Source organism: Curcuma longa, chromosome 1 (genome assembly GCF_044706935.1).
Source record: "Curcuma longa cultivar G26 ecotype Majalengka, Jawa Barat chromosome 1, ITB_CL_G26_1.1, whole genome shotgun sequence".
Taxonomy (NCBI): Eukaryota; Viridiplantae; Streptophyta; class Magnoliopsida; order Zingiberales; family Zingiberaceae; genus Curcuma; species Curcuma longa.
Window position 1 is genome coordinate 21,949,367 of NC_133861.1, and position 25,502 is coordinate 21,974,868.

The following is a 25,502-nucleotide window of genomic DNA, read 5'->3' on the forward strand; positions in this document are numbered from 1 at the left end:
ACTGCCGTCCCCGTTTCCGAAACGTTCGGAAACGTTTCCAGCCGTGGAAACTTACTAGAAACGGCCGATGGAGGCTGTAGCGGCGTCGGGGCTTGGTGAGAAGAGCAGACACGGCGTCGTCGGGGCCGTATGGTGGAGGAAAGGCGAGGAAGGGGAAAGAAGAGAAGAGGGGACGGCGCTTCCTGGGTTCGTGAGGGAAGGAGACGCGCGACTCCTTCTCCCGGCAGCAGCAGGGGGCACGCGGTGGTGGCTACGATCTGCGGCTGAGCGCGATGGCAAGGCGGCAGAAGATGAGAGAGAGGAGAAGAGGCGAAGGTGGGGTTCGGCTTCGCGTTGGCAGCCCCTCCGGTCGGCGTCGACGGCGAGAAGCAGAGACAAAAGGGGCTGCGGCGCAACGAAGAACAGAAGAAAAACGAAAATCACGATTGGGAAACCGGTAGTGCATGTAGCTTCTTTAATAATCTTTCTTAATGGTTCCTAATGGGTTTGAGTTTATACCATTAAGCCATTAATTCAAGAAACCTCATCCACTAACCAATTAAACCCATTAAACCTCCTAATACTAAATGAATTAGGATTAGTTGTTATACCACTGATATGGATGATAAGGATGACGTGACTCTTCTTTGGACGAAGGTCAAGAGTCCGCTAACGAGTCAAGGTCCAGACCAAAGTATTAGAACAAGTCAACATGAACCCGACTACATCGGATTTAGTCGACCAATGACCCAGGCTCAGCCCATATCAAGGGAGTCACTTGGGTTCGGCCCTGACCCCCTCAACGGGCCCCCAAGACCACATCAGGCGTCTCGTCTCGACCAACCTTCGTCTCGGCCAATCTCGTCGACCTGACCTCGTCTCGACCATCTCAGACACCTCTTCTCAACCACTCCACCCCACACCACCTCTTCTGAGGTTCCCATTTCAGGCCTTTCATGCGCACCACCACGTCACACAACTCCTCAAAAGAGAATGTTCCTACGTGCAGACATCCATGTGAGAATGTACCAGCAGGAGGACACTCGTGGCAGTCGCAGGTTCGGTCCCCTCTGATATTCTTGTTTCTGCACATCAGGACAAAGGGCGTACCAGGTGGTCAGGCGCAGTCTCCTCCGATACCCCCTCCCGCGCATAAAACCACGAGGAATGTAAAATTGTCAGATCTGGTTCCCTCCAATTTTCCTTTTTTTTTTCTGCACATACAGCCAAAAGGGAAGGATGATTCGAAGGAATTTCCTTTCTCGGCAAATGGCTGCAAACAGTTAGGAAGACGTCACCCCACCCGACGTGGAGGGACCCAGTGCAGGTTATAAAATGACCCTCCCATCACTATGTTAGACGTTCGATTTCTAAAACTTTGCTTTTATTACTTTCTCTCTGGTTTTACATCATTTTCACCTAAACCCTAACTTGAGTATCGGAGTGGTCTGTTGGAACTCCCTTGGCACTAATCTAACTTCTTCTTTGAAGTGTGCTTCAGGTTCGGATCGGGATCCACCCCTTAGCTCAACTTGAAGATCATCCACGTCGGATGGTTTATTGACAGGTGGTTTGATCATTCGCGATATTTAATCGGAACAACCATCGTTGAAATAATAATAATTAATAATTTAAAAATAAAATATATATTAAAATATTATTTTAATTTTTTAAAGTAAGGGCGCCCTTTAATAATTCTGATAATTATGGTGTAATTTGATTTTTATCCGACATAAAATGATTCTTAGGCATGTGTATGGCATGCTCATTTCAGTCGGTGTGTGAGCGTCGACAGATCTCTTTCTCCGCAGCTTGTCGGTTTTGCTCCTCTCCCGTTCCTGTTAGATCGACGAATCGCATCCCTCCTGGCACGGCGATGGGTCATGCCAACCTCCCACCGGGGCGACGGGGGCTGGCGGCGGGAACGGGGTCGAACTGTTCCTTCTTCGACATCGTCTCCGCCGTCTTCCTCGCCTCTGTTCTTGTCTTCATCGTGCTCATCTATACCGCCCTCGACACCTCCAGCCAGCGCGTCATTGCCCCCTCCACCGTCGACCCTCGCCAGCGCGAACGAATTCTCTCCATCTTCGATTCCGCATCTGCGGTGTCCTCCTCCTCCGCGGTTGTGCTCGACGCTTGCCCGGCCAAGGAGGTCGATAATATGCCGTGCGAGGACCCCCGCCGCAGCAGCCAACTCAGCAGGGAGATGAACTTCTACCGCGAGCGGCATTGCCCTCTGCTAGAGGAGATGCCTCTTTGCCTCGTTCCTCCACCAAAAGGGTATCGAGTTCCGATCCCCTGGCCCGAGAGCCTTCACAAGGTATATGATCCAATTGCTTTTGTTTTCTTCATTTTGTTGCCTTCTCGTGTTTAGAATTCATTCATGTATTGATTTCTTGATCTGGAAAATCACGATATCTATTGAGAGTTTACTTCCAATGTAGCAATGCTAATTTTCTTGAAACGATTGCATATATATATTCCATTTTTATTTGATAATCTTTAGAAGAATATTCTTGATAGGACAAATAATTCACAGTATTTTACTGCTTTTGTTCATTTTCCTCTTCTTCCCTTGGCCTCCTATTCATCCACCAAGTGAACGAAAGAAACATTTACAGGGGGAGAAGAGTACCCTATCGAAGGGAACTAAGTCATTTTTTTCTTCTTTTTCCTGTTCTTTCTTAATGCCTCATCCTCCAATTCCATCTAAAACGGCTTTCATTTTTTCTTTGGCCCTGTTTGTCAATGCTACACCTATTGTCTCTCTGTTTGTAGTATTTATCTTCCAAATAGTGACCTATTAAAATAATAGTCTTCAAACAAATCTAATTGTTGCCATGGTTTATGGTATTATTTGTTCTAGTTGCTAATGAAGGTAAGGAATCATAATTGAACTCAAATTATTATTAGTTAGTGGATAAGTAGTTTAGTTCTGTATCATAAATATGTTTGTTCAGGATGAATAAATTTTATCTTTCTACTATTCCATACAGATATGGCATGATAACATGCCATACAATAAAATCTCAGAGAGGAAAGGTCATCAGGGATGGATGAGAGAGGAGGGTCCATACTTCATTTTTCCAGGTGGTGGTACTATGTTCCCAGATGGGGCTGTGCAGTATATTGCTAAGCTCGGACAATTTATCTCCCTAAACGATGGCCATATAAGGACAGCTCTAGACATGGGATGTGGGGTAAGAATTTCATCACTCTTAAAGTTATGAATCTTCTTTTTGGTAATTTGTTCTGAAATATATGACACTCATTAAAGGTTGCTAGCTTTGGGGGTTTCCTGCTCAAGGAAAATATCATGACACTTTCATTTGCTCCAAGGGATTCACACAAGTCTCAGATACAGTTTGCATTAGAAAGGGGAATACCTGCATTTGTTGCTATGCTTGGCACTCGGAGGCTTCCATTTCCTGCATATTCATTTGATTTTGTTCATTGTTCTCGATGTTTGATTCCCTTTACAGCCTATAGTGAGCTTTCTTTGTGTTTGTCTCTGTTCATGAAATTTTTTGGATCCACATTATGGTGATCTTTAATCTTCATCTTATTTAATTCCATCAATGGGATACAGATGGAACTTATCTCATTGAAGTGGATCGTTTGCTTCGACCAGAAGGTTATCTTGTCATATCTGGTCCACCTGTTAAATGGAATAAGATGGAAGAAGAGTGGGCCGATCTCCAAGCTATGGCTGATGCTTTATGTTACAAGCTTATTGTTGTAGATGGTAATACTGCTATCTGGAAGAAATCCTCTGGTGACTCTTGTCTTCCTAACTCGCACAATTTTAGGCTCGATAAATGCAGTGACACAGATGACCCAAATGAAGCATGGTAAACTCCATAAAAAATAGTTCTTTCTTAATTGTAGTAAAACTATATGCGAGTAGATATCTGCTTTTGATCACTTCTCATTAACAATTGAATATTACTTGTTGACAGTTAAGCTCTTTTTATAGGTATTTCAAATTGAGGAAGTGTGTGAGTACGGTCCCCCTCTCTAAAGACATATCTATCAGTTCTCTTCCTAAATGGCCAGAGAGGCTGTTAAAACCTCCTTCAAGGATCTCACTGACAAAAATTGCTTTTGATGCATTCAAGGCTGACACACAAAACTGGGCTAAACGAGTTGCATACTATAAGAACACACTTGGTTTGAAAATTGGGAATTCACATATACGCAATGTTATGGACATGAATGCTTTTATTGGAGGTTTTGCAGCCGCACTAAGCTCTGACCCAGTCTGGGTCATGAATGTCATACCCGCTCATAAGCAATTAACTCTTAATATTATTTATGACAGAGGACTTATTGGCGTATATCATGATTGGTAAGCTTCAAGCTCTCTGAGTATTATCATGCTTGTCATGGATTCTCTAATAGACATTGTTTAAATCTAATTATTGGTATAATCGTCCTATGATAACATGCTTTTGCCCATTTGGCTCCATATGAGTTTGTCTCAATACTTGTCTTAAATGGATTAGTGAGGTTGGAGGAGAAGAGTGGTGCTTTTTCGAGTTTTTGATCAAGAATCTGCACCACTCCTAGATTTTTGTAATTTATTTTTTTCCCTTGCATATCCTCTTCTGTACTATGACAACAATTCATAGATTAGGGCAAATAACAATGTTTTATTTGTTATAATAGGTGTGAGGCTTTCTCAACTTACCCAAGAACCTATGATCTTATTCATGTGGTGGGAATGAACTCTTTGATAGAAGATGAAACTTCGACCAAGGGCAGGTATGTGGTTGTTATCTAATCGTTCAGTTTTATTGTTTAATTGATGGACAAAAATTATGAGAGCCACCAAAATACTTATCTTATGAAAGTGGTGTTTGTAAGCCAAACAATTGGTACCTTAGAAGTGGTGTTTGGTCACAATTCAATTGGTCCTCTTGATTTAAGTCTTCTTACCACTCAAAATTTTAGTGGTTATGTCGAAGAACAAATAAACAACATCAAGAAATTAGATAAGTTTGTGAGTGCATCATTCATGCAAAATGAAAAATATAATGAAAAATATAGAGTTTTTTCAACAATCACCACATGACTACTATTTTTAGAAAAGGAAAGCTAGTTTGGATTCATCTTCGAAAAGTATCCTTTCCTCAAGTTCATTATGTTAAACTCAAACTTTGAGCATATGGACTAATTTATAAAGGCCTTTGAAGAATCAATAAAATTGGGTTCAAGATTGAACTTATAGGTGAATATGGTGGTGTAACTACCGCAATGTGCCTTATTTTAGGGAAAATGAGAATACAAAGTTGATTTGACTTTTTTAAGCAAAAGGAGAATGATGCAAAAGCTAATGCGATTTCTTGACATTTTGGAGTACTTGATTCTTCGATCTATTTGATCATAGAGTGAACAAGATAAGTGGAGTAATCCCTTGGATAGAGTGGCAAAGCTACTTCATGAGAAAGTCATTATGGAAGATACGTTACTCTTTATATCTTCTTTAGTAAGGTGAATTTAGTGTCACTCCTTGGAAGGTGGATTCTTTTATGGTTCCCTTTCTCTCTTATTAGTGGCTTCCTTAATTTTTTTCTGTTGGTATAGTTGGGCTAGTATAGGATCGACTAGTGTATCTTGCTGACTGTTTTCCTACAACTTATGGTGGCAAGAATTGGGATGCGATGAGGAATAAAATGGCTTCTTAAACAGAATTCGAGTGAAGAAATGAGCAGATCACCACAAAGAAATCAAAGGAAGAACCGTTGCTCTTTGATGAGAATTTATTGGAGGGCTGCTGAGCAGAAGTTGAATGCTCCATGCATTCCTAGGTTTTTGGATAGGATATATGCAGATGAAGAGGATCGCAAGATAAACTCAATGAAGAAATCCACAGTGACAAAGAAATCTTGCCTCTCAAATTGTTGAAGTGCTACTCTTTTTTCTGTAAAATTAGGGAGGAAAGCAAAATCTCTTGCTTCTCATTTCTTCTCAGAATAGAAGAAGAGCAGGAAGAAGATCAGGGAGTCTCCAAACCTGGAGAAGAACCTGTAGGAATCTCCTGCAGTACAGTGGAAGTCTTTGCAGAAAACTGTAGAAATGGAGTCTATGGATCTAGAAGAAGAATATGCTGCGGCAATAATCTTATGAAATCTTGGAAATGAACAGTTGAACTGAAAGAAATAGGTGAAAGATTTTGGCTTTGTGAGAGAACAAATCAGACATTCTGCTTGTGTATCAGTTTTTGGCACAGACAGACACTAGACAAGTCGGCTAATATTCAAGGTGAATAGATGGCTAAGCTAGCCAATGGAGCAGGCCAACAGTGGAGGCGACCTGTATTCCATATCAAGATGGTGACGAACTGACTTGCAAAACTTGCTTATAGTTTGATCCCTGCCAAAGTGGCCTGGGTTTGGGAGGAAATTTGCATGCGTAAGATGTATGCGCGAAGTTGGAAGCCTGTTTGAGAAGTAGCTTTGTGTTAACAAGGAAGAAGACACAAGTAGCTGAGGAGGCCCAAGTTTGAAGCATGCACTGCAACAGTCTGCGATGAGGACAACAGCAGTGCTGGACAAGAGGGATAAAACATAGATGGGTAGCCTTTGATAACAAGTTAGGTTTGGAGAAAGAGAATATTCTACTGTGTTGTCGTATTTATACAAGACATCACATGGTATTTGCAAAATCCACCTAAACATAACATGCGGGGGAGTAAAGTCTGATTTTTCAATTACAAAGCCTTCTCTTTCGGTGCTTTTTAGGCATCTCTGCACCACTGGGATGTAGATGAAGATGGAATGAGTAGCAAGCTTCATCACTCATTGTAGAACAGATAGGAGAGAAGTTTGTCATGGAGAAATCCAACAAGGCTAGCCCAACCTACCATCATAACCTAATAGCTTTAACAGCAGTTTCTATTCTGTGGACGTCTGCACTTCAACAAACTGAAAACACATAAAGCAATGATCCTTTGGCATTCCATTTCTATAAATATTTTTCCTTTTCTTGCATAAAACTATGGTGACCTGTTAATTGAATGATTTGCATGATTATTTCAACAAGTATTATATATCTTCTGTTGTTGTCATGTTATTAATGTCAACATAAAACTGAAGAATAGGTCAGAGTTGATTTTATATGTTTTACATTTACAATATGCTATTTTAATGGCATAAGTTGGCTTTTGTAGTTCTTGTGCCCATTTTGATTTCCCTGATGAGTAAATTATATATGATTTTTTTTTTAATTCCCTTGCAAATCTATACAAAGAACATAAATCGATCTATGATTCATTTTCTCAAATGCAGGCTACCGTAACCAACTACACTAATCTGTTTTTAAACTCTCTGTCCATGGCAGGTGTAGCTTGGTTGATTTGTTGGTGGAGATGGATCGCATATTACGCCCGGAAGGAATTGTCGTGGTGCGAGACTCAGTAGAAGTCATTAACAAGGTTACACGGATAGCTCGTGCCATCCGGTGGACTGCCCAAGTGCATGATAGCGAACCTGGATCTGATGGCAGTGAGAAAATTCTTGTTGCTACAAAAACATTTTGGAAATTAGTTGCAAACTCCCAGTGACATTGTAAATTCATCAGTTCGTTTTTCATTCATTTACCTTAGGCATCAAGGACACAATTCTCCATAGCTAGCTGTTAGAAATGCCATCAAATTATTTATATGCATAGCATACGCACAGTTAACACTCCTAAAGCTCTGAATTTTGAACATTCTTTGATAAGACATTAGAAATAGGAGTCTATTTGTCTTTTCCATTTAGAACATGATTCGTGTTGTTACATATCATACTGAGGTACTCTGAATTAATATATATCCATTGCACATTTTGAGTAAATTTATTGTGTATTTTGGCTGATGAAAATCTAAAAGGTTTTTGGGGAGAGTTCACTGCAAACCTAGGAGTTGTCTGTTATTGAGGTTCTTGGGTTGGTTTTTTAGTTGAATCGAACTAGTTACATTCGGGGTTTGATAATTATGGTTGATTCATAAGGTTTTTTTAAAACTATTTTAAGTAATTGTCATTAAGCTTAACGCAAGATTGTCATGAATCTTGGATGAACATTGGCATCCCCTGTGTCCCATGCACCAATTTCCTAGGTCAGATGTTAAGGACATCCTTAGCTAGTTTGTGGGGAGGGAGTCAAATTAAGCCTAAGATCATCTATCAATATGATGCTTTTACAATTTAAATTAACTTACTAATTCCTATGAAAAATAACTAATATTTGTTCTTGCATGAATTTCAATTGATTCTCGCATCAACAATTCCTTCTTAAGATAGGGTTCCTTCCACACAATGAGATCTTAATAATTGGGTATCTTTAGGCACTTGTTTATGTGTTATGAGCTAGATTAAGTATTCAGTAATCGAGTAGTTATGGATAATTTAATATACTATAATTAAAAAATAATAAATTTTTTTATTATAGAATTACCACTTTCTTCTTCTTTACCCCCAAGTAGTGATGACCTCACCCTCCACTCTTCTTCCAATGAAGACATTATTGTCCCCTTCTTCCACTTCCCACGACAACCATGCCACCCTCTTCTTCCACACTGACACTTTGTCTTTCTTTGTGTTGACCTATCACTTGAGCTTGCTCTGGAAGACTAACTTTCCTGTATAAGTCCACAACAAGTAGCTTAAATTAGTTCACAAGGGTTGGACAGATCGATCACTTTCAATGTGAATGGTGGAGATGAAAATATCCACAAATCTAGAGACAAAGCTAGAGATCAATATTTTTTTTAAAATAAGACTCACACAAGGTGGAAATCATTAACTATTCCATGAGACATGGAGAGAACCAATATTGAGGATGCACTGGCTGCTGTCATTAAAAAGTTAATTATGTGTTTAGTGATTCGTGAAAGAAGGAAAGACAGATTATGCATTAAAAAAATGGATGAATTAGTGGAATATGTCCAACTCTTTAGGTGCATGCATTCTGCACTGAATAATAATTAGTCAATCAACTAATGAATAAACTAAGCAGAAGATGCCTAAAGGCAGGTATTTCCCTTTAGATCTTAATTTGTTTTGGTGCCTAATGACGTCCTTTAATCGAAGTTAGTGAATTTATAACCATTTGGGGTGACTTCTTTGTGCTGTGCTGTGGCAAGATGTAAGATTCTCCACTAATTGGAGAGCAATGTTTTCTTTTTAAATCGCAGTAATAAGAAATTCAGCAACATGTTCCTCGCGTTTAGTTAATTACAGAGACTCCATTATTTAATCTCCTGAAATTTAATGTTATTCAAATAGTTTCCTTAATTTATATACATTTTCCCCTCTTTTGATGTTAGACAATTGAAAATTGACGGTCAAATTGAGCTAGAAGTCAAAGTTAAGACGAGATCGGATCTAACCAAATCAATTTCTAGAAAGATAGCACTCAATCGAGAAGTTCCTACGATATTTTCATATCTAAGATCCAAAACTTCCAAACTTGCTACAAGATGAGTAGAGATTCTTAAAACCTAAAACATCATCGCACCTTTGAAAAATTAAATTTTAATGAATTAATTAAATTTATGCATATTAAATAAATATAAATAAACTCTCTCTTCGTCGGTCAGCGGGCACGATAGCAATTGGTCCCACATCTACTGACTACAAATTTGAACGGACTCAGCAAATGCAGCGTTAGCGTGTAGTAGTGGGCAATGATTGATCAACCAAAGTGCCATGTGGACGAATTCAGTTGTGGCTTTGGGGCTCAATACAACAAAATGGGGTCGAGCAATCATTTCCCACCACGACCATATCGCTCCGATCGCACCCCACCTTTGGCCATTTACTAAACGCCGAGCTCGTGGATTCGGTTCGATCTTTTTGCCAAAAGAAATGGTAAAATAAGTTAGGTTTAAGAGCGAGGCTTACGCCATTATTGGCAGGATTAAGCAGGGGATCCCCATGAAATGACAAACATGGGGTGGGGCATCCCTGTGGAGCCCACTCACTAATCGACGTATTCTGTTATACGTAGGAAAAGATGCTCCTCCTACGGCTGAGCGAGGGGGCTCTCACACGTCTCGGCTGGAGAGTGCAGCGCTGAGGGAGGGGCACGAACCGCCTCCACTTCGCTTCGCACTCGTGCCGCAGTGCCAGAGCTGGGGGGCCCCGCCAGTCCCGATATCCGTGTCGACGCCACAGGGAGACCTTCGCCTTCACTCCGCACCATTTATAGCGCTCCGTTCTTTAATTGTGCCTTCCTTAAAGAAAAAAAGTTGGGGGAAAAGGCCTCCCCCAATTACACTCCCCTCCTTTTATGGCCCTCCACGTCGCTTTCGCTGCGAGATAGGAACTGGGAGCGCGCTGCTCTGCGCTGCTCCTCTTTTCAGGCTATAAAAGTGGCGCGGCGCCTGCGCCTTTCCCCTTCGTCCGTGATTCGAAGAAGAAGGTGGAGCAGTTGCTTCCCATAACCATCCTCTCTCTCTCTCTCTCTCTGTGTGTGTTCAATTTGATTCCAGGTTTTGTTTGTGAAGTTGAACTAGGGGATCATCGGAGGAGGATCGAGTCGAATATTAAGCAAGTAATAATGCTGGAGACGGTGAAATACCTGATCGGATCCGCCGGCGCGAGCGGCTTCGGCTCCAAGTCCACCGGCGAGGAGGTCACCGCCGCCGCCGCAGCCCGCCTCCGCTCGATCACCGCGATCGTCACCGGTGAGTCGTTTAGTAATCTCAAGGCCTCGGTTATTTGATTTCGATTTGGGTGGTTTCTCACCGTCGGGGCGCAGGGGCGACGTCGGGGATTGGGGCGGAGACGGCTCGGGTGCTGGCGATGCGGGGGGCGAGGCTGGTGCTGCCGGCCAGGAATCTGAAGGCGGCGGAGGAGACGAAGACGCGGATCGCAGCGGAGTTTCCCGGCGCCGAGATCGTCGTGCTCCCGCTCGATCTCAGCTCCTTCGCCTCTGTACGATGCTTCGTCTCGCGCTTCCTCGCTCTGCGCCTTCCCCTCAATCTTCTCATGTACGCCTTGCCTTCCCTCGATCTTTCTTCATGATAAATTCCTATGCTCTGTCCCGTTACTCGCTTTCAAACCGTGGCTCTGTGCCTAACAGAAACAACGCCGGCAAGTTCTCCCACGACTACGCCGTCTCCGAGGACGGCGTCGAGATGACCTTCGCCACCAACTATTTAGGTCGAAGAAACCCATCCCTCCAGCTTACATTAATTGATCGGCATCATATTAATTTTTTGGAATCTTGATTGTTTCAGGCCATTTCTTGCTCACCAAGTCGCTGATGAATAAGATGGCGGAAACGGCGAGGGAGACGGGGATCCAAGGCCGCATCGTCAACGTCACCTCCGCCATCCACACCTGGTTCTCCGGCGACTCCCTCCATTATCTCGATCTCATCACCGGCGAGAAAGTGTAAAACCATTTAATTTCTTTTGTTAATATTAATAACAATGAATGTATATATGCATGATCTTGTTGTTCCTCTTCAGACCGTACGATGGCACGCGCGTCTACGCACTCTCCAAGCTCTCAAACGTCCTCCACACGATGGAGTTGACCCAGCAACTCCAGGTTTGAGACCTCCGCGGCTCCGCCGTTGATTACCACCCTCCTTTCATCATCACGTCACATGCATGCCCTTTCTTCTGATTCCTCTCTCTCTGTCTCAGCAAATGGAAGCGAATGTGACGGCCAACTGCGTCCACCCCGGCATCGTACGCACCCGCCTCACACGCGACCGGGAAGGCCTCGTCACAGGTGTCAGCTCCTCTTCTTGTCTTCCCCGTGATCGATAAGTTTGATTTATCTAAATTCTTTGACGTGCACTGCAATATCATGGCGCAGATTTGGCCTTTTTCCTCGTGTCAAAGCTGCTCAAAACCATCCCCCAGGTGAGTCGCCCGTTCACGAATGTTAATTGCAGCAGACTGAGATTAAAGAATAAGGAGTGTTGTTGCTCCGGCAGGCGGCAGCGACGACCTGCTACGTGGCGGCGCACCCCGATCTGGAGGGCGTATCGGGGAAGTACTACGCGGACTGCAACGAGGCCTCACCGTCGGCGTTGGCGTGCAGTCGGGAAGAGGCCGCGCGGATGTGGCTCGCGTCTGAGGTCATGACGGCTCGGTTCCGACTGGAGGCGTTGCCTCCTCCGGAGGAATCGGAGATGTGACCTGACGGGGGACGGAGGAGCGATGGCGTTAATGTGACCTGCAAAAGAGAAGGATAGTGAAGTGCAGTACAAAGGTAGCAGCTCCGTGTAAATGTGATGTGAGAGGACGGGCGAAGGCGTAGGAAACGGAAGGAAGTTACCAGTGCAGCAGTAGCAGCAGCAAGTTGGTGTATTAATCGCAAGCGACCGTACTGCGATGCCATTTTTGATAGATCTAGTTAATACTTCATCTGCTTCGTTAATCTAGCTAGAAGTAAAATGTGGAAGCTTGGATCTGTTCTAACCCACCAGATGATATATAATATAGGGTTTTATCTTGTCTTCTTAATTTTTTTTTTTCTCATGCAAACACGGCAGTCTGCAGCGGATTCACAGGATTCTTCTCTCTCTCCCTTGTCGATGAAATTATTTTTTACTACTATCCCTTCCCTCCTTTCATCTAACCATGAGGGACACTTATCTCAGTCGAGTTGGTACTCTGATAGATTTACAATAACAGAATGAGATTTGAATCCCCCGTTTACTTTCCTTATATAAGTTCTTAGGATGAACATTACTACAAAAGAGATGAAGGAGAAGTCTAGCACACACTTGCTGCTCACTTTCTATGTATCATGGGAGCATATCTTGAAAGCTGCTGGAAGCTTTTGTGGCCATCAAAAGGACTGCTGCATGTCTAGACAGCACTACGTCAATATATAAGAAGGAAACAGACACTTCTTCATATTCTTAAAGGGCAAAAGGCATTGCCATTGTCTTTCTTGTCTTGAAACATGATGCCTTGTCTGTTTCCTTCTTATTGACGCTTGAAGATCATGGGCGCTTCACGCTTGGGAGACTACATGAGCACCTTGCCGCTTTGTGAATCTTATTTACTTGGAAACATAATAAAGTCTCCTTTTATATTAGAGTGGAAATTAAAAGAGGGTTATAGATATATAAGTTTTGATGTATTTGATCAGTATGTTCGCATAAGCATGTGAAATTTTCTCATAACCTTTAATTATTGATGATAAATAATGTTTTGGTTATTTATATATCTTCTTAAATATTAAATTTAAAGCTTTATTCAGTATAAAAAAAAATGGATAACTAAGGTACAATGAATTATAGTGGAGAATATTTATCTAGTGAGTTTATAGATCACTTGAACATCCAAAAGGAGAAATCAGACATGGTCTAATCAATGACAAGTTGTGTTGGCCTACAAATATCTATTTTTTGAGAAAATGCACTTGATATTGTGACCTTGTTCCAAACATGGTTCCATTAAATGTATATTGAACAAACTGCAAACATCATATGAGATATGAAAATGAACGAAATCACACCTTTTCTTCCTTTGAATTGATTATGTGAAGGTTATGTGCAAGATGAATGTATCTATTCATGAGATACCCAAGGGAAACCAATGAATATTACATTTACAACTTACAAAAGCAAAAAGAGTTTGCTACTCTCTCACGTTCTTTGAAACAAATTGGAGCTTGCCCTTGATAGCAGGGCTGGCCCTGGGCCAGGGCAACCAGGGCAACTACCTAGGTCCACAAATTAGTAGGGCATTAATTTTTGAGTTAAATTTTATATTCTAGCTTTTAATTATTGTCTCTCAAAGAATATATATTAAAAATTCTTTGATCGAATTCAAAAAAAATTGAGCGGTCAATTCTGTAATTCTTTGCCCATTTGCCCATCTAAAAAAGATTAGCGGTCAACTAATTTTTAACCCCTAATTGCCGATCATTTTTCTGTTCATTCCGTCAAGTACAAGCACCAGATCTCGACAAGTTGTGGATCTCATCACCAGATCCTTTTTCTATTCATTCCACGAGTTGTGGATCTCTGTCGCAAACTGCCCTCACAGGTCACCAGAGACGGATCTAAGTAGGGACTATCCTGGGCTGTAGCCCAGCCCTATGAATTAATTTATCATTAATCTATTTTAAATATTTGTGTACAGGGTAGTGGCGCAGTTGGCTAGCGCTCAATGAGTTATTCCTGAGGTCGCCTGTTCGAGACTCTTTCATTGTATTATTACTTAATATAAATTATTTTGAGTTTTGATCTAATTTTTAAAAATTTATATAAGGTTGGGCTATTTTGGGCTCTAATATAATTTTAAAAAAATTACATAGATATTTATAATCTATCATTTGGTATCAAAGAAAAATTAATAGATTTTTTTTATTGTATTTTAATGTTTAATTCATCCTTCCCATATTTAAATTCAGCACAGTCTACTTCTAATTTCTGGATCCGTCCCTGCAGGTCACAATCTCTTCTATAGTTCCACACACCATGAAAGTGTCATTCCATATTGAGTTTTATTATTCTTTGCTTATTGCTTATTATGAGCGGTTATAAAAAAAATTCGATGTTCGATGACGACCTTCATCCAGTTTGGAGCTTCTTCACTACGAAGAAGAAAAAGAGTATTTCAATGAAATTTACAGTGGCAATTCAAAAAATTCTGACTTTTTTTTGTTCTTTTTTATATGTTCTAAATATTACTTAGAGTGTCATTATCATTTTAAATAAGAGAAATTATTCTTTTTTATCTTGGAACTCTAGTTGCTTGGAGAGTATTGTTTCGTATAAAATTTCTTTATTTTAGAACTCTTATTGATTGAAAATCATAATTTATTAAGCTCTAAAAATTAAATATGCTACTGTGTCAGAGGTCAAAAATTATAATTTCACCCAGAACCCTTATACAACAAGGATTGACTCTGATTGATAGAATGTGATGAGTCTACAATCCACAAGGACAAGATATCATATATTGGCTCTTAAGACTATGATGTAATGGTAAGAGATGAGAGGCTCCCAAAATAATAAGGATTCAAATATCACCTAAGAATACATTGCATTTGAAGAGTTTGAACAACTTGTGATGTTGGATTGTTTGTTAGAATCTATTTGTGCTTTCCGATTTATGTTGATGGTTAGTGAATTGAATATCTGAATTATAAAAAAATTATATATATATACTAGAAAGAGGTGACTCAAAGCCACGAAATCTAAAATACAATTGAGGTATATTAAGTAACTTTGGACCTTAGCAGATCTACCTAAAGGCGGTAAAATGTGTTGAGTGTATAGTCTGTATATTTATGAATTGATTATTAATATGCGTTGAAATTGGCAAACTGTTAAGATTAGGAGTGTCGTCGTACGGGTGCGTTCGTTCGTGTCTCGAAGGGATGCGGCAACTTTGCCGACGCCCTTAGTCGCCTCCTCCATTTGCTCGTTTCCATCTTGAAAGCGAAACATGGAGCCGCAAACCCATGCCGGCGATGATGGAGGCGACGACATCGAATCCGTTAAGCGATTGCGACAGCAAATGGAAGACGTCGTCGCCTCCCGCCGCCAGTCGCAGCTCGACCTCGTCTCCTCCCTTCAGACCATCGTTCCCGACCTTGTATCCTCCATAGATGCCTCCCTCCGCATCATCTCCGCCTTCAACAGCCGACCCTTCTCGCCCACCCCAAACCCTAGCCCCAAATCCACTGCAGACCACCACCAGCCCCTCACGCCCCGCCGCCGCCCCCTTCCAGATGCCCACCCCCTGCCTCGCACTCGCCCCGAGGCGGCACCGCTTTCTCCCGGCGCCGAAGGCGGCTCTGCCAATGGCAGCGACCGCCTCTCCATCGTCCGCACCGTTGTTGCAGTATGTCTCCTGGAGCTCGTCCCGTTCACTGAGATTGACTCCGCAGCATTGCTTCGGCGGCTGGAGAACGACCAGTCTTCCGCCACCCCTGCCGAGAAGACTGCTTTGACTGATCTTGGTGGGGATCTTGGGCCAATCTCTGCCGTCGAGATGGCGCTCCGGCGAATCTCTGAGGAGAGTGGGGGAGTCCAGTTGGAAGAGCTCACCGTGAACGGTAAATCCATGCTGATGATTTGGGGAATCGATCGGAACAAGCTTCTTAAGGAACTTCCCGAGAGCTCTTCTCATGGTCAGCAGCCACCATCTCATTTGTCATCGGCGGAACCCAGCTCAAGCAGGGGGAATACTCACGGTCAGGGGCCGGCAGTGACCGGAGCCGACAATGCTCCTATTATGATGCCAAGTCCGTCACCCGATATGTGGATGGGGCCTCCTGATTCTCATCTCGCCGGCATGCCGCATATGTTTCGTGGCGGCGCCCCGCCCTTAGTTGGTCCGAGGGGGGGCGGGCCTAGAGTTATGGGGATGATGGGGATGCCAAGGATGATGGGACTTTCTCCACTCCATAGGCCCATCATGGGACCTGACAACTCGCCTGGTGCACCTATTTCTGGAATGCCAAAGCAAACGACAGAGGAAGATGATCTAAAGGATCTCGAGACGTTGTTAAATAAAAAGACATTTAAGGAGATGCAGATGTCAAAGACAGGAGAGGAGCTTTTGGATCTGATTCACCGGCCTACTGCAAAAGAGACTGCTGTTGCTGCAAAGGTTTTAATAGCTCACCTAAAGTTATTACTTCGCTTTGGATTACTAAAGATTCTCCATGAAACTTCAATTCATCTGGTTTAATGTAGATGTTCAACATCCTACGGCCTTTACTACCACAATTAAAAAAATTCTAAATTTTGAAAACAACAATATTTTTCTTCTTGAAATTTCAGAACTGTAACTGTGTTTTTATATTTGGGTTCTATGATTTTGATTTGCTTTTTGGATCGTATCTTTTGTAAATGGAATTTCTTTCAGTGGTTTAGTATTCCGTTGACTTGCTAATCTGTGTTGTTTGTTTTATTTGTCAGACTAGTCTGGAAGAATTCTCTGAGATCTTGTTTAAGAGGTTGTAGACTGTCTTCCTATTTTTAGTGATATTTTTCTAAATAATAGGAAATACTAGACTTAATCTCGTACCTTTACTTATTAATAATAGTTATGTGTGGAGGCTATATATACATGGGTTGATTGTAATCTCATGCTCTGAAAACCAAGGTTCAAAATCTCAAGGTTGGTGTTTCAGCCGTCAACCAACACGATGTTGTTTTGGTATTGTACTGTGTTAGCCTAATACGGTTTTGCTACTTATTTACTTTGTAAGGATATGTGTATACCAATTTAAAAAAGAATTTGTTATTAATATTTGAGAGCAATAGCGAATAAATAACTATTTTAATCTTGATAATCTTGCTTATAAAGTCATCAACATCAAGTGTTTACAAGAACTCATTTACTAGGATTCTCAAAATGTTTTGGAATCTACCTTTCCATTGATTTTTGTTTTATTTCAACTCATTGTGCAATGACTTCCACTCCTAACTTGGCATAGTAGGGTAGAAAACTTTGCTAATACAGCTAAACGGCACTGACAATTTCATTATTGGCTTATCATACCCCCCTCAATAAGGGTACAATCTACATAGTCTTCTATTTCAGTTAGTCCATTGAAAAAATTCATTTTGATCTAATGGATCATGAAAATTAGGCTCTTTAGGTTTAAATGTCTGCTAACATGTCCTATCTTATGCTTGGGCCTCCATTTGCTATTGGTCTTAGGAAAATGACCTTTGTTCTTTAAGGAATGATCATGTTGCATGTTGCATGTTGCATGTTGCATGTTGTACACAGATGAGACTTATGAGTTTATGCTACATTAGTGACCTAGTGTCTTAGGATCCGTTTCTTTTTCCATCTTGTTGAGTAACCGCATAGTGTTGCATGGTGTGCTCTTTAAATCATTTTAGGTATTCACTCTAGTTCTTAGGGCTTTAAGCTCATCTTCCATGCTATTATATTTTGAGTCAAAGTTGTCACACCTAGACATCTCTCCCAGTAGTATTTCCTTTTATTATGGCCGAATTTATGAGTTGACAAGTAATGGAAATATAAAATAAAAAAGCACTGTCATCCTATGTTTAAGATGACAGTAATTACTAAAATTTAAGATGACATTGGTTACTGTCATGTCATCCTATATTTGTCCTCTTAGAGTTGATGCAGGATTTTAAATTATGCACCAATTTTCATCTTCCAACAACTATACATGGAAATAGTTGAAATTTCATTGATCAGAGGGTTCTTGGAAGAGATTTAACATTTTGTTCTTTAGTTGCAGATTTTTGAAAGTGTTGCTTCTCAAATTTGTTCTTAAAGAGTGACCTAAAGTTCTGAAAACCAATATAACAACATTTCTAATAAGCAATGAATTTTCATTTTATTGTGGGGGAAAAAAGTTTATTTCTGAAAAAAGAGCGTAATCACATATAAGGAGACTTTCAATCAGTCTTCTATATATGCTTGTCAACTTAATTTCCATTAAACAATGAAGTTACTATTTCCACCTCTGTTGGTATCTGGCTAATGGAGTGTTATATTTCGGAGGAGTTCCATTGTTTACTTGATGTGTATTGATATTTGATAAAAAGTTGCTCTTATTCTAATTTGGATATGTAATAATATTGTTATCTAGATAGTAAATAGCCTAGGGAATTTTGCTTGATGGGTTGAGTACAAACATCTCTTTTTTGCTAAGCCAAAAAGGTCCCTGAAGATAATTTACACAACAACTTTTCCAAAGCTATGCCAGGATCCCTGAAATGATTTTCCAAGTTTATCTTTATATTTTTCTTAAATATATTTTGAGTAAACATTGCACACATCTGGGAAATTTTGAAAAAAAGGTCACAGGGACCCTGAGTGGGATTAAAAAAAAAGGGAACCTATTTGGTCTTTTGCCATTTCTTTTCATAGTTAATCATAAACTCACAAAGATTGTAATCTTTAGATTCAATTATCTTGAAAAATGAAAATACTAAGTGAGTTGGTAAAGTTCTTGAAAATGCATAACCTGTTTGTCTTGAGTATGATGAATGTTTTCTCATGAAATATTGGATGGTTTTCCTTGTATCTGCCAAATCTTATGTCTAAAATTCATTTCTCAGTTCAAGACGAAAGGTGGATCTCAACTCAAGGAATACTGTTCTAATTTAACTAAAGAAGATTGCAGACGCCAATCTGGTTCTTTTGTTGCTTGTGATAAGGTTAGTGGTGGTCTAGGTTTTACAGGTGCAGTTTGCTAATCCGTGACTGTTATTATGCCACTAAAATTCCATGAGTTCTATTTGCAAATTTTAAAAGCTACTTTTACTGAAATTTTTGTAGTGGTATATCTTCTTATTTCTTGTTCACCCATGAACTACTATCTTTGGTATATATTCAATCATGAACCATCTTTGGAATATAATGGTTATCATATGTGTATGTACAAACAGGATCAGTTTGAGTTTGGTCAGCAACTTAGTTATACCTCTGTCAAGGTAGAAATTGATTAGTCATTTTACATCCAGAAGGTTTAATCTGAATGTTTGAATATTACTTGATGCAATCTAAGCCAACAAGCTGTCAAGAATAGGTGATGCCTCCATGATGGACAAGAAGACTTTCGTCGAGAAGGCCATCTCTTAAGTGAGTCCATTCCCATTGAATATAACCTACTACCAGCGCATGTTATCTATGATTCAGCATCAAGATTCATGCATTACATGCAACCCTATATTAAATTGTCGAGGAGTACCTTTATGAGGTGAAAAATAATAAACAAGGTTATCGCATCAAGGATTGGGTCAAAATATTTTGCTGATTTTGTGAGTCATGAATCATATTGAGTGTAAATTGTAAGAATGATATTAAACATATGAATTAGTAAAAGAAAGGTGCCTTAGAAAAATTGTAAGAATATCCTATGATTTAAAAGGTTGACTGCTCTGCAATACCAATATCACATTCACAGAATCACAAAAGCAATACCTAACACCTACTCTGGCCAAAGAATAGGTTGGCATGAAGAGGCAGGACGGATGATGTGAGGCGTGGGCTAACCCTATATATCTTTTACTGTGATTACACCTCTCCACAGAATTGGGTTTAAAACAATTTGGTACAAATTCGTCTGATTCTGATCCAACTCTGATTCGGCCCACCAGTTCAAATCATTTGGATGGTGAATTGAATCTAATTGGTTGATTCAAACTGTGAATCGTGTGATTTTGACAACCATGGATATATAGCTGGATGCTCCGGATATACATATAGAGTTATGCTCATTTGGTAGCTGGATGGAACCAACATGAAGCTTCATCTTTCTTATTTTCTATAACAGAAAGTCTGTGTCGTAACAAAATTGATGGATTTACTCTTGATGTACTACATATATGGCATCTTGAATAGTGCTGTGCAAGAAATTAGTGTCATGTATGAAATGCAGATGGTCGCATATAACAGAGCCAAGTTTGAGTAGAGCCAAGTTTGAGTTACTTCTGAACTCCTGGAGAGAGAACCAACTCAGTTCCTTTAAACTGTGCAATAGACTGCATGCAATTGATATTGTCGACCAGATGGTCAAGAAGGCAGGGACACTGATTCACTTCCTCTACATTCATTATTGGTAGACAACATGTAGAAATTTGGTGATGGGGAAATCTTCTAACAACTACTACATTTGTTTCCCTTCATCTCATTGAAGGTCTGCACTAGAATTATGTTATGATGTCACAATAAATAGCAAGATGGAAAAGATTCTCCTATTCTCCAACTTTTGGAAGTTTAACATGGGCAATACATATCACCTAATAACCAACTGAGGAGATCAAGAAGTGACTAAAAACATTTAACAAATATCAACTTTATATTCATATTTATCTAAGGTTGCATGGTGGAGTGACAAAAAGATCATCATTTGACGAGTTTGTTATTTGTTGAAATAGAAATGTTATCTTTGTATCAATTACCAAGTTTCTGCTGTCCATGTCAATGACAGGGTGAACCTTTGGGGATTGTAAATGATTACAACAACCAGCGGATGCTACAACAGCCTTGATGATGCTGTTCATGACATTCCTGTTCTCAAAAAAGGCATTCCATTTTTCCCTTGGTTAGGTTGGCCAAGAGGTGAACAATGAAGTGAAGTCGGAGATTCTAGGTAGCTAAGTAAATTTAGGGGAGGGGAAGAAAGTAACTTTCTTCCTTGTGTTTGGAAGAAAATTGAGTGTTTCATCTTCCTGTCTTGCTTTCCTCCTTCACGTTCTTTCCATGTAAACAACATTTTGAAAATCTTTCTTCCCTCAAATATTCCCTAGTTTTTCTTTCTTTCCTACTTCCTCGCCAAGTAAATAGGGAGTTAAAATTAGCGTGTTTGCTTAATTTCTTATATGGGTGAATCTGAGTAATTACATGGTAGTATGGGTGTATGTGGTCCACATATAGTCACTTATCAGTCTCATGAGAAGTCCAATTGGTGAAGGTTTGCATTTATATATTTGGTTGCATATGAGATTTCATAAAATTTTATACCAATGACATCTGCAACTGATAATCAACTACTTGGTAATACTCAACCGTTTAATGATTAAGTGACTACTGCAGGCATATAAGCTTACCTTTTTCTATATTATGTGCAGTTGTGAAAAGTCTCAACATTCAGATCATCGTGAACCTAGAGCATTATGTTTCAATTTTTTTTAAAGCAATGTTCCCTGTGCTTGTATATGCATTTTTTTTTTTAAATTCTTCGATACTTGGACTATTCATCTCTCCTTTCTCTTTGGTCCCTTTTTAAGTTTGCTTGTTTTCTTGCTCAAGGTTTTCATTTTAAAAAAAAAAAACAGGTTCATTTCCGGCGTATTATTGCTCCACATACTGATACGAATTTAGGTGATTGCTCTTTTCTGGATACGTGCCGTCATACAAAGGTTAGCTTTTGTTTTTTTACTGTCTTAGTTGCTTCTCTTTTTTTTTTTCCCTTCCCCCATTTATATTATAAAAAATTTTCATGGCAGACTTGCAAATATGTTCATTATGAACTTGACCAAACACCAGATGCTCCAATTATAATGGGATCTGCCAATGCTCCACCTCCGAAGGAATTAAAGCTCCGAAGGGCTGAATACTGTTCAGAAGTGGAGCTTGGTGAACCCCAGTGGATAAATTGTGATATTCGTTCATTTAGAATGGACATTTTGGGAAAATTCGGCGTCATTATGGCTGACCCTCCATGGGATATTCATATGGAATTGCCTTATGGTACAATGGCTGATGATGAAATGAGAAATCTGAATGTACCTGTATTGCAAACTGATGGTTTAATTTTTCTTTGGGTCACTGGGCGTGCAATGGAACTTGGGCGTGAGTGGTGAGTTATTATTTGCCTTCTTTTCAAACAGTCCTCTGATACAATAATTTGATAGAGGGATAGTTGAAGCCAATCACAACTTGATGAACTCAGATGACAAGCATATAGCAATCTCTACTATGTTTATCTTTTGTGCCTTCCACTATTTATCTGTGCTACATGACAAGCATATTTGACTATCCAATGTTATTTCACTTAGATAATATATTCCTTGTTGCTTTGTTTGAGGAACTTGCATGTGTATTATATTGGGGTATACATTTATGACAGTTTGCATAATGAGTGTATTTCAATGTTCATCTAAATCCTCTATTAGGACTTTTCAAGTTGAAATATCTAAAACTTCCTAATGCTTCTTGACATAGCCTATTGGTCGATGACAAAACTGGCGTTAATGGATCCTTACTATATAAGGGTGGACAAGACCATTTACTGTAGTGCTTCAAATTACCCACTTGTCCTCATACAAGAATTTCATTCCTCTTATGAACCAGTGAGACAGTAGAACTGAAATTCCTCCAACTCTTTTCTTCATATATGCCTCTTGGAACTTGGTCTGAACTGTTGTACTAGTCTACTAAATAAAAATTACCTAGCTACTTGGGTTTGAGATTAACATAGGTTAGTTCTATAATCCAGTGTAACAACAACCTGATCTTGTAGGGTTCACACTGAGTGGTCAAACCAATTAACTTGTACTATAGAAGCAACCACTAACAGAGGATTTCATTAGGACAAACTTGTTCAGGGATTCCTACCTTGTTGTAAGGTAAATGGTCAATTTTCAAACTAGTAACACAATAAGGTATATGCTATAGTGACCTCATTTTTGGGGTAAACTCACTTTGCGTATTGACATTTTAAGCTTGTTTAGTACTAATTTGACATATCTTTTATAAGCTTTGATTGAAACATTTATTCCTTCCTCATATGCAGTTTCTTGTGAATTTGTATGATACTTACCAAACATATAGTTGTAGTTAGGTATTAGTGGCTCTGGAATGTGACAGTTCTTTTGCATTGGGAAACGTTCTGATTTATTATTAAATTGATTTGGTTTGCTGAATTCTCATAAGATTATGAATTTGGTTTCAAGTATCCTTTTTGGATCACAATGTAGCAAGATGTACAATTGTGTTTTAGAACCTAAAGTTATGATGATTTGAGGATCTTAAGTTAGCTCATCTCAGTTAAATATTATTACCAGCCTAGAGCTTTGGGGATATGAGCGTGTTGAAGAAATCATATGGGTGAAGACCAATCAGCTTCAGCGGATCATAAGAACTGGACGAACAGGCCATTGGCTCAATCATAGTAAAGAACATTGCCTTGTTGGAATAAAGGGAAATCCTGAGGTCAACAGGAATATTGACACTGATGTAATTGTTGCTGAAGTTCGGGAAACAAGTAGGAAACCTGACGAGGTACTAAATTTTGTAGTTTTGCATCTATTATCTATCAATAACCATGTAAAAATTTGACTATGGATGAACTCTCTTCAGTTTCTTTTGAATCAATATGCGAGTTTACTCTCATGCATCTAAGATTGAGCTATATAAAAACTCTTCAGTTTACTCTGTTGCCCTTGCCCTTCTTTTCTTAATTCTTATTAATGCATTGTGGAAATATGAACTAATTATTTAGTGATCTATTGTCTTAAATTTTGTGACATACTTTTATATTAATTACATGGAAGATGCAAATTTCTAATGCATCTTTGAATTGCAGATGTACCCTATGCTGGAGAGAATCAGCCCGAGGACGCGAAAATTGGAGCTCTTTGCTCGTATGCACAATACACATGCAGGGTATTCTCTTCTATTCTAAATTGTGTTTACTTGGTTGTAGTGCTCTTTATGCTTAATAATACACATGTGGGTTTTCTCTTCTATTCTAAATATTTCCTGACTAGTTTGGGTTTTTCTTTTCACTTGTATCTTTTTAACACATTTCCTGGTTATTCATTTAACTGTTCTAAGTTTGGATCTGGAACACTGATATTGTTCCCCTATATAAATATCTTGGTCTTTTACAGTTTTTTTTTTTGTTGTCTCCTGTGGGAGTCTTTCAATTTGTTATAATGGTTGCTTTCCAACAATCAGGTGGCTATCGCTAGGAAATCAACTCAATGGGGCGCGACTCGTGGATGAAGGCCTTCGGGCGAGATTCAAGGCTGCTTATCCGGATGTGGAGGTACAACCAGTATCACCTACTAGAACAGCTTCTGCTGCAGACACAGAATCAAATGTCTCTCAAATGAGGGCACCTTCTGTCGGAGCGGAACACTACAGCGAACCAGCAGTGATCCCTGCAGGTTATGCTTCTGTAGTGAAACCCATGGTGTCAGACACTGAAGCTGCAGTGTGACGTCCTTCTTTGGCAAGCATAAAACGATTCTCTGCAGTAGTTTTTCTGCGCCGTCTCTGGCATTACCAGAAGAAATGTCCACCACAAGTGCATTGGTTGATTTTCAGCACTTTCTCTGGCCTTTCTGGATGGATCATGTACCCTGTATGATACAAAACTCAGAGTCTCTCTACCCTTTACTGATTAGTGCACCAGAGGTCCGGCATTCTAATCCCCATGTATAATTTAGTTCGCTAGGATTATACAGGTAAACCTGAAGCTCGAGTGGTGCATGAATACAGCAAATTTCCAGCTTCTGTAATGGTAGAAAATTATCTTATGGAAGGTTCGACAATTCTTGCATTCTGTTAGTTTGGTGGCACGAGGTTTAATTTGCTAGGCAAAGATTCAGTTTGTGCTCTGATATCCCTACAATATTACTGAGATTGAACTGCGCCATGTAAAAAGCTTGGAGTTCGTAAGGTTTTTTTGGTTGACCATGAATGTGTCTCCAGTGACATGGAAAAACCCTAGCCCAACATCTGCTGTATTGTCAATTGTGCACGACCAATCTGCTGTATTTCGGTGAGCAACATCCGTGCTAATACATCAACCTTTTGATAGTTCTAATCCAATCATAGACTTTTGCTTACCATTCTGTTTAGGAGCAACTTGCAACACAAGTGCAGATCAGTGCAACACAAGGCAGGGGTAGAGACCGAACGAGACATTTTGGGTGAATTGGTCGGGAGAAAGAGGTTTGAGTGGAAGTGAGTCAGGCAAAGTTTGGCATGGAGAGGGACATTTCAGGCATCCACTTAAGCGCATGCAACGTTTGGTAAATTTTAAATTGCAGTAGTGTGTTTTTTGAATATTCCTTAATTTTAATTGTGCCCTTTGGCAAAA

General features: G+C 39.9%; 3 protein-coding genes across 4 annotated transcripts; all 3 read left to right on the forward strand.

The window, feature by feature from the left end:
* The first annotated feature begins 1,772 nt into the window (after positions 1–1,772).
* On the forward strand, positions 1,773–7,799 carry LOC141821388 (putative pectin methyltransferase QUA3). Its single transcript, XM_074708815.1, has 7 exons — positions 1,773–2,299; positions 2,976–3,179; positions 3,257–3,467; positions 3,569–3,830; positions 3,956–4,327; positions 4,648–4,743; positions 7,321–7,799. Exons 1-7 carry the CDS (start codon positions 1,856–1,858, stop codon positions 7,541–7,543), a joined length of 1,812 nt encoding a protein of 603 aa, XP_074564916.1. The 5' UTR covers positions 1,773–1,855; the 3' UTR covers positions 7,544–7,799.
* A 2,437-nt stretch (positions 7,800–10,236) lies between these two features.
* Positions 10,237–12,643, forward strand: LOC141840124 (short-chain dehydrogenase TIC 32 B, chloroplastic-like). Of its 2 annotated transcripts, XM_074728036.1 has the most exons (9): positions 10,237–10,386; positions 10,457–10,651; positions 10,726–10,957; positions 11,050–11,129; positions 11,207–11,363; positions 11,441–11,522; positions 11,621–11,708; positions 11,796–11,842; positions 11,917–12,643. In XM_074728036.1, exons 2-9 carry the CDS (start codon positions 10,525–10,527, stop codon positions 12,118–12,120), a joined length of 1,017 nt encoding a protein of 338 aa, XP_074584137.1. In that variant the 5' UTR covers positions 10,237–10,386; positions 10,457–10,524; the 3' UTR covers positions 12,121–12,643. The 2 variants fall into 2 exon arrangements, with proteins under 2 accessions (XP_074584137.1, XP_074584129.1); XM_074728028.1 differs by lacking the exon at positions 10,237–10,386 and having other exon boundaries at positions 10,415–10,651.
* Positions 12,644–15,365: 2,722 nt separating this feature from the next.
* On the forward strand, positions 15,366–25,486 carry LOC141834596 (putative N(6)-adenosine-methyltransferase MT-A70-like). Its single transcript, XM_074721916.1, has 8 exons — positions 15,366–16,561; positions 19,006–19,104; positions 21,727–21,810; positions 21,898–22,250; positions 23,458–23,674; positions 23,979–24,058; positions 24,353–25,181; positions 25,262–25,486. Exons 1-7 carry the CDS (start codon positions 15,392–15,394, stop codon positions 24,615–24,617), a joined length of 2,268 nt encoding a protein of 755 aa, XP_074578017.1. The 5' UTR covers positions 15,366–15,391; the 3' UTR covers positions 24,618–25,181; positions 25,262–25,486.
* Positions 25,487–25,502: the final 16 nt, after the last annotated feature.

What these genes read in the sequence shown, in the direction of transcription:
- LOC141821388 (XM_074708815.1), top strand. Translation starts at nt 1,856, where the DNA reads ATGGGTCATGCCAACCTCCCACCGGGGCGACGGGGGCTGGCGGCGGGA. An exon ending in GATGACCCAAATGAAGCATG is followed by an intron (nt 3,831 to 3,955) that starts GTAAACTCCATA and finishes CTCTTTTTATAG; the next exon opens with GTATTTCAAATTGAGGAAGT. An exon ending in GAAACTTCGACCAAGGGCAG is followed by an intron (nt 4,744 to 7,320) that starts GTATGTGGTTGT and finishes TGTCCATGGCAG; the next exon opens with GTGTAGCTTGGTTGATTTGT.
- LOC141840124 (XM_074728036.1), top strand. Translation starts at nt 10,525, where the DNA reads ATGCTGGAGACGGTGAAATACCTGATCGGATCCGCCGGCGCGAGCGGC. An exon ending in CTCATCACCGGCGAGAAAGT is followed by an intron (nt 11,364 to 11,440) that starts GTAAAACCATTT and finishes GTTCCTCTTCAG; the next exon opens with ACCGTACGATGGCACGCGCG. An exon ending in CCGGGAAGGCCTCGTCACAG is followed by an intron (nt 11,709 to 11,795) that starts GTGTCAGCTCCT and finishes ATCATGGCGCAG; the next exon opens with ATTTGGCCTTTTTCCTCGTG.
- LOC141834596 (XM_074721916.1), top strand. Translation starts at nt 15,392, where the DNA reads ATGGAGCCGCAAACCCATGCCGGCGATGATGGAGGCGACGACATCGAA. An exon ending in CTTTTGTTGCTTGTGATAAG is followed by an intron (nt 19,105 to 21,726) that starts GTTAGTGGTGGT and finishes AAAAAAAAACAG; the next exon opens with GTTCATTTCCGGCGTATTAT. An exon ending in ATACGTGCCGTCATACAAAG is followed by an intron (nt 21,811 to 21,897) that starts GTTAGCTTTTGT and finishes TTTTCATGGCAG; the next exon opens with ACTTGCAAATATGTTCATTA.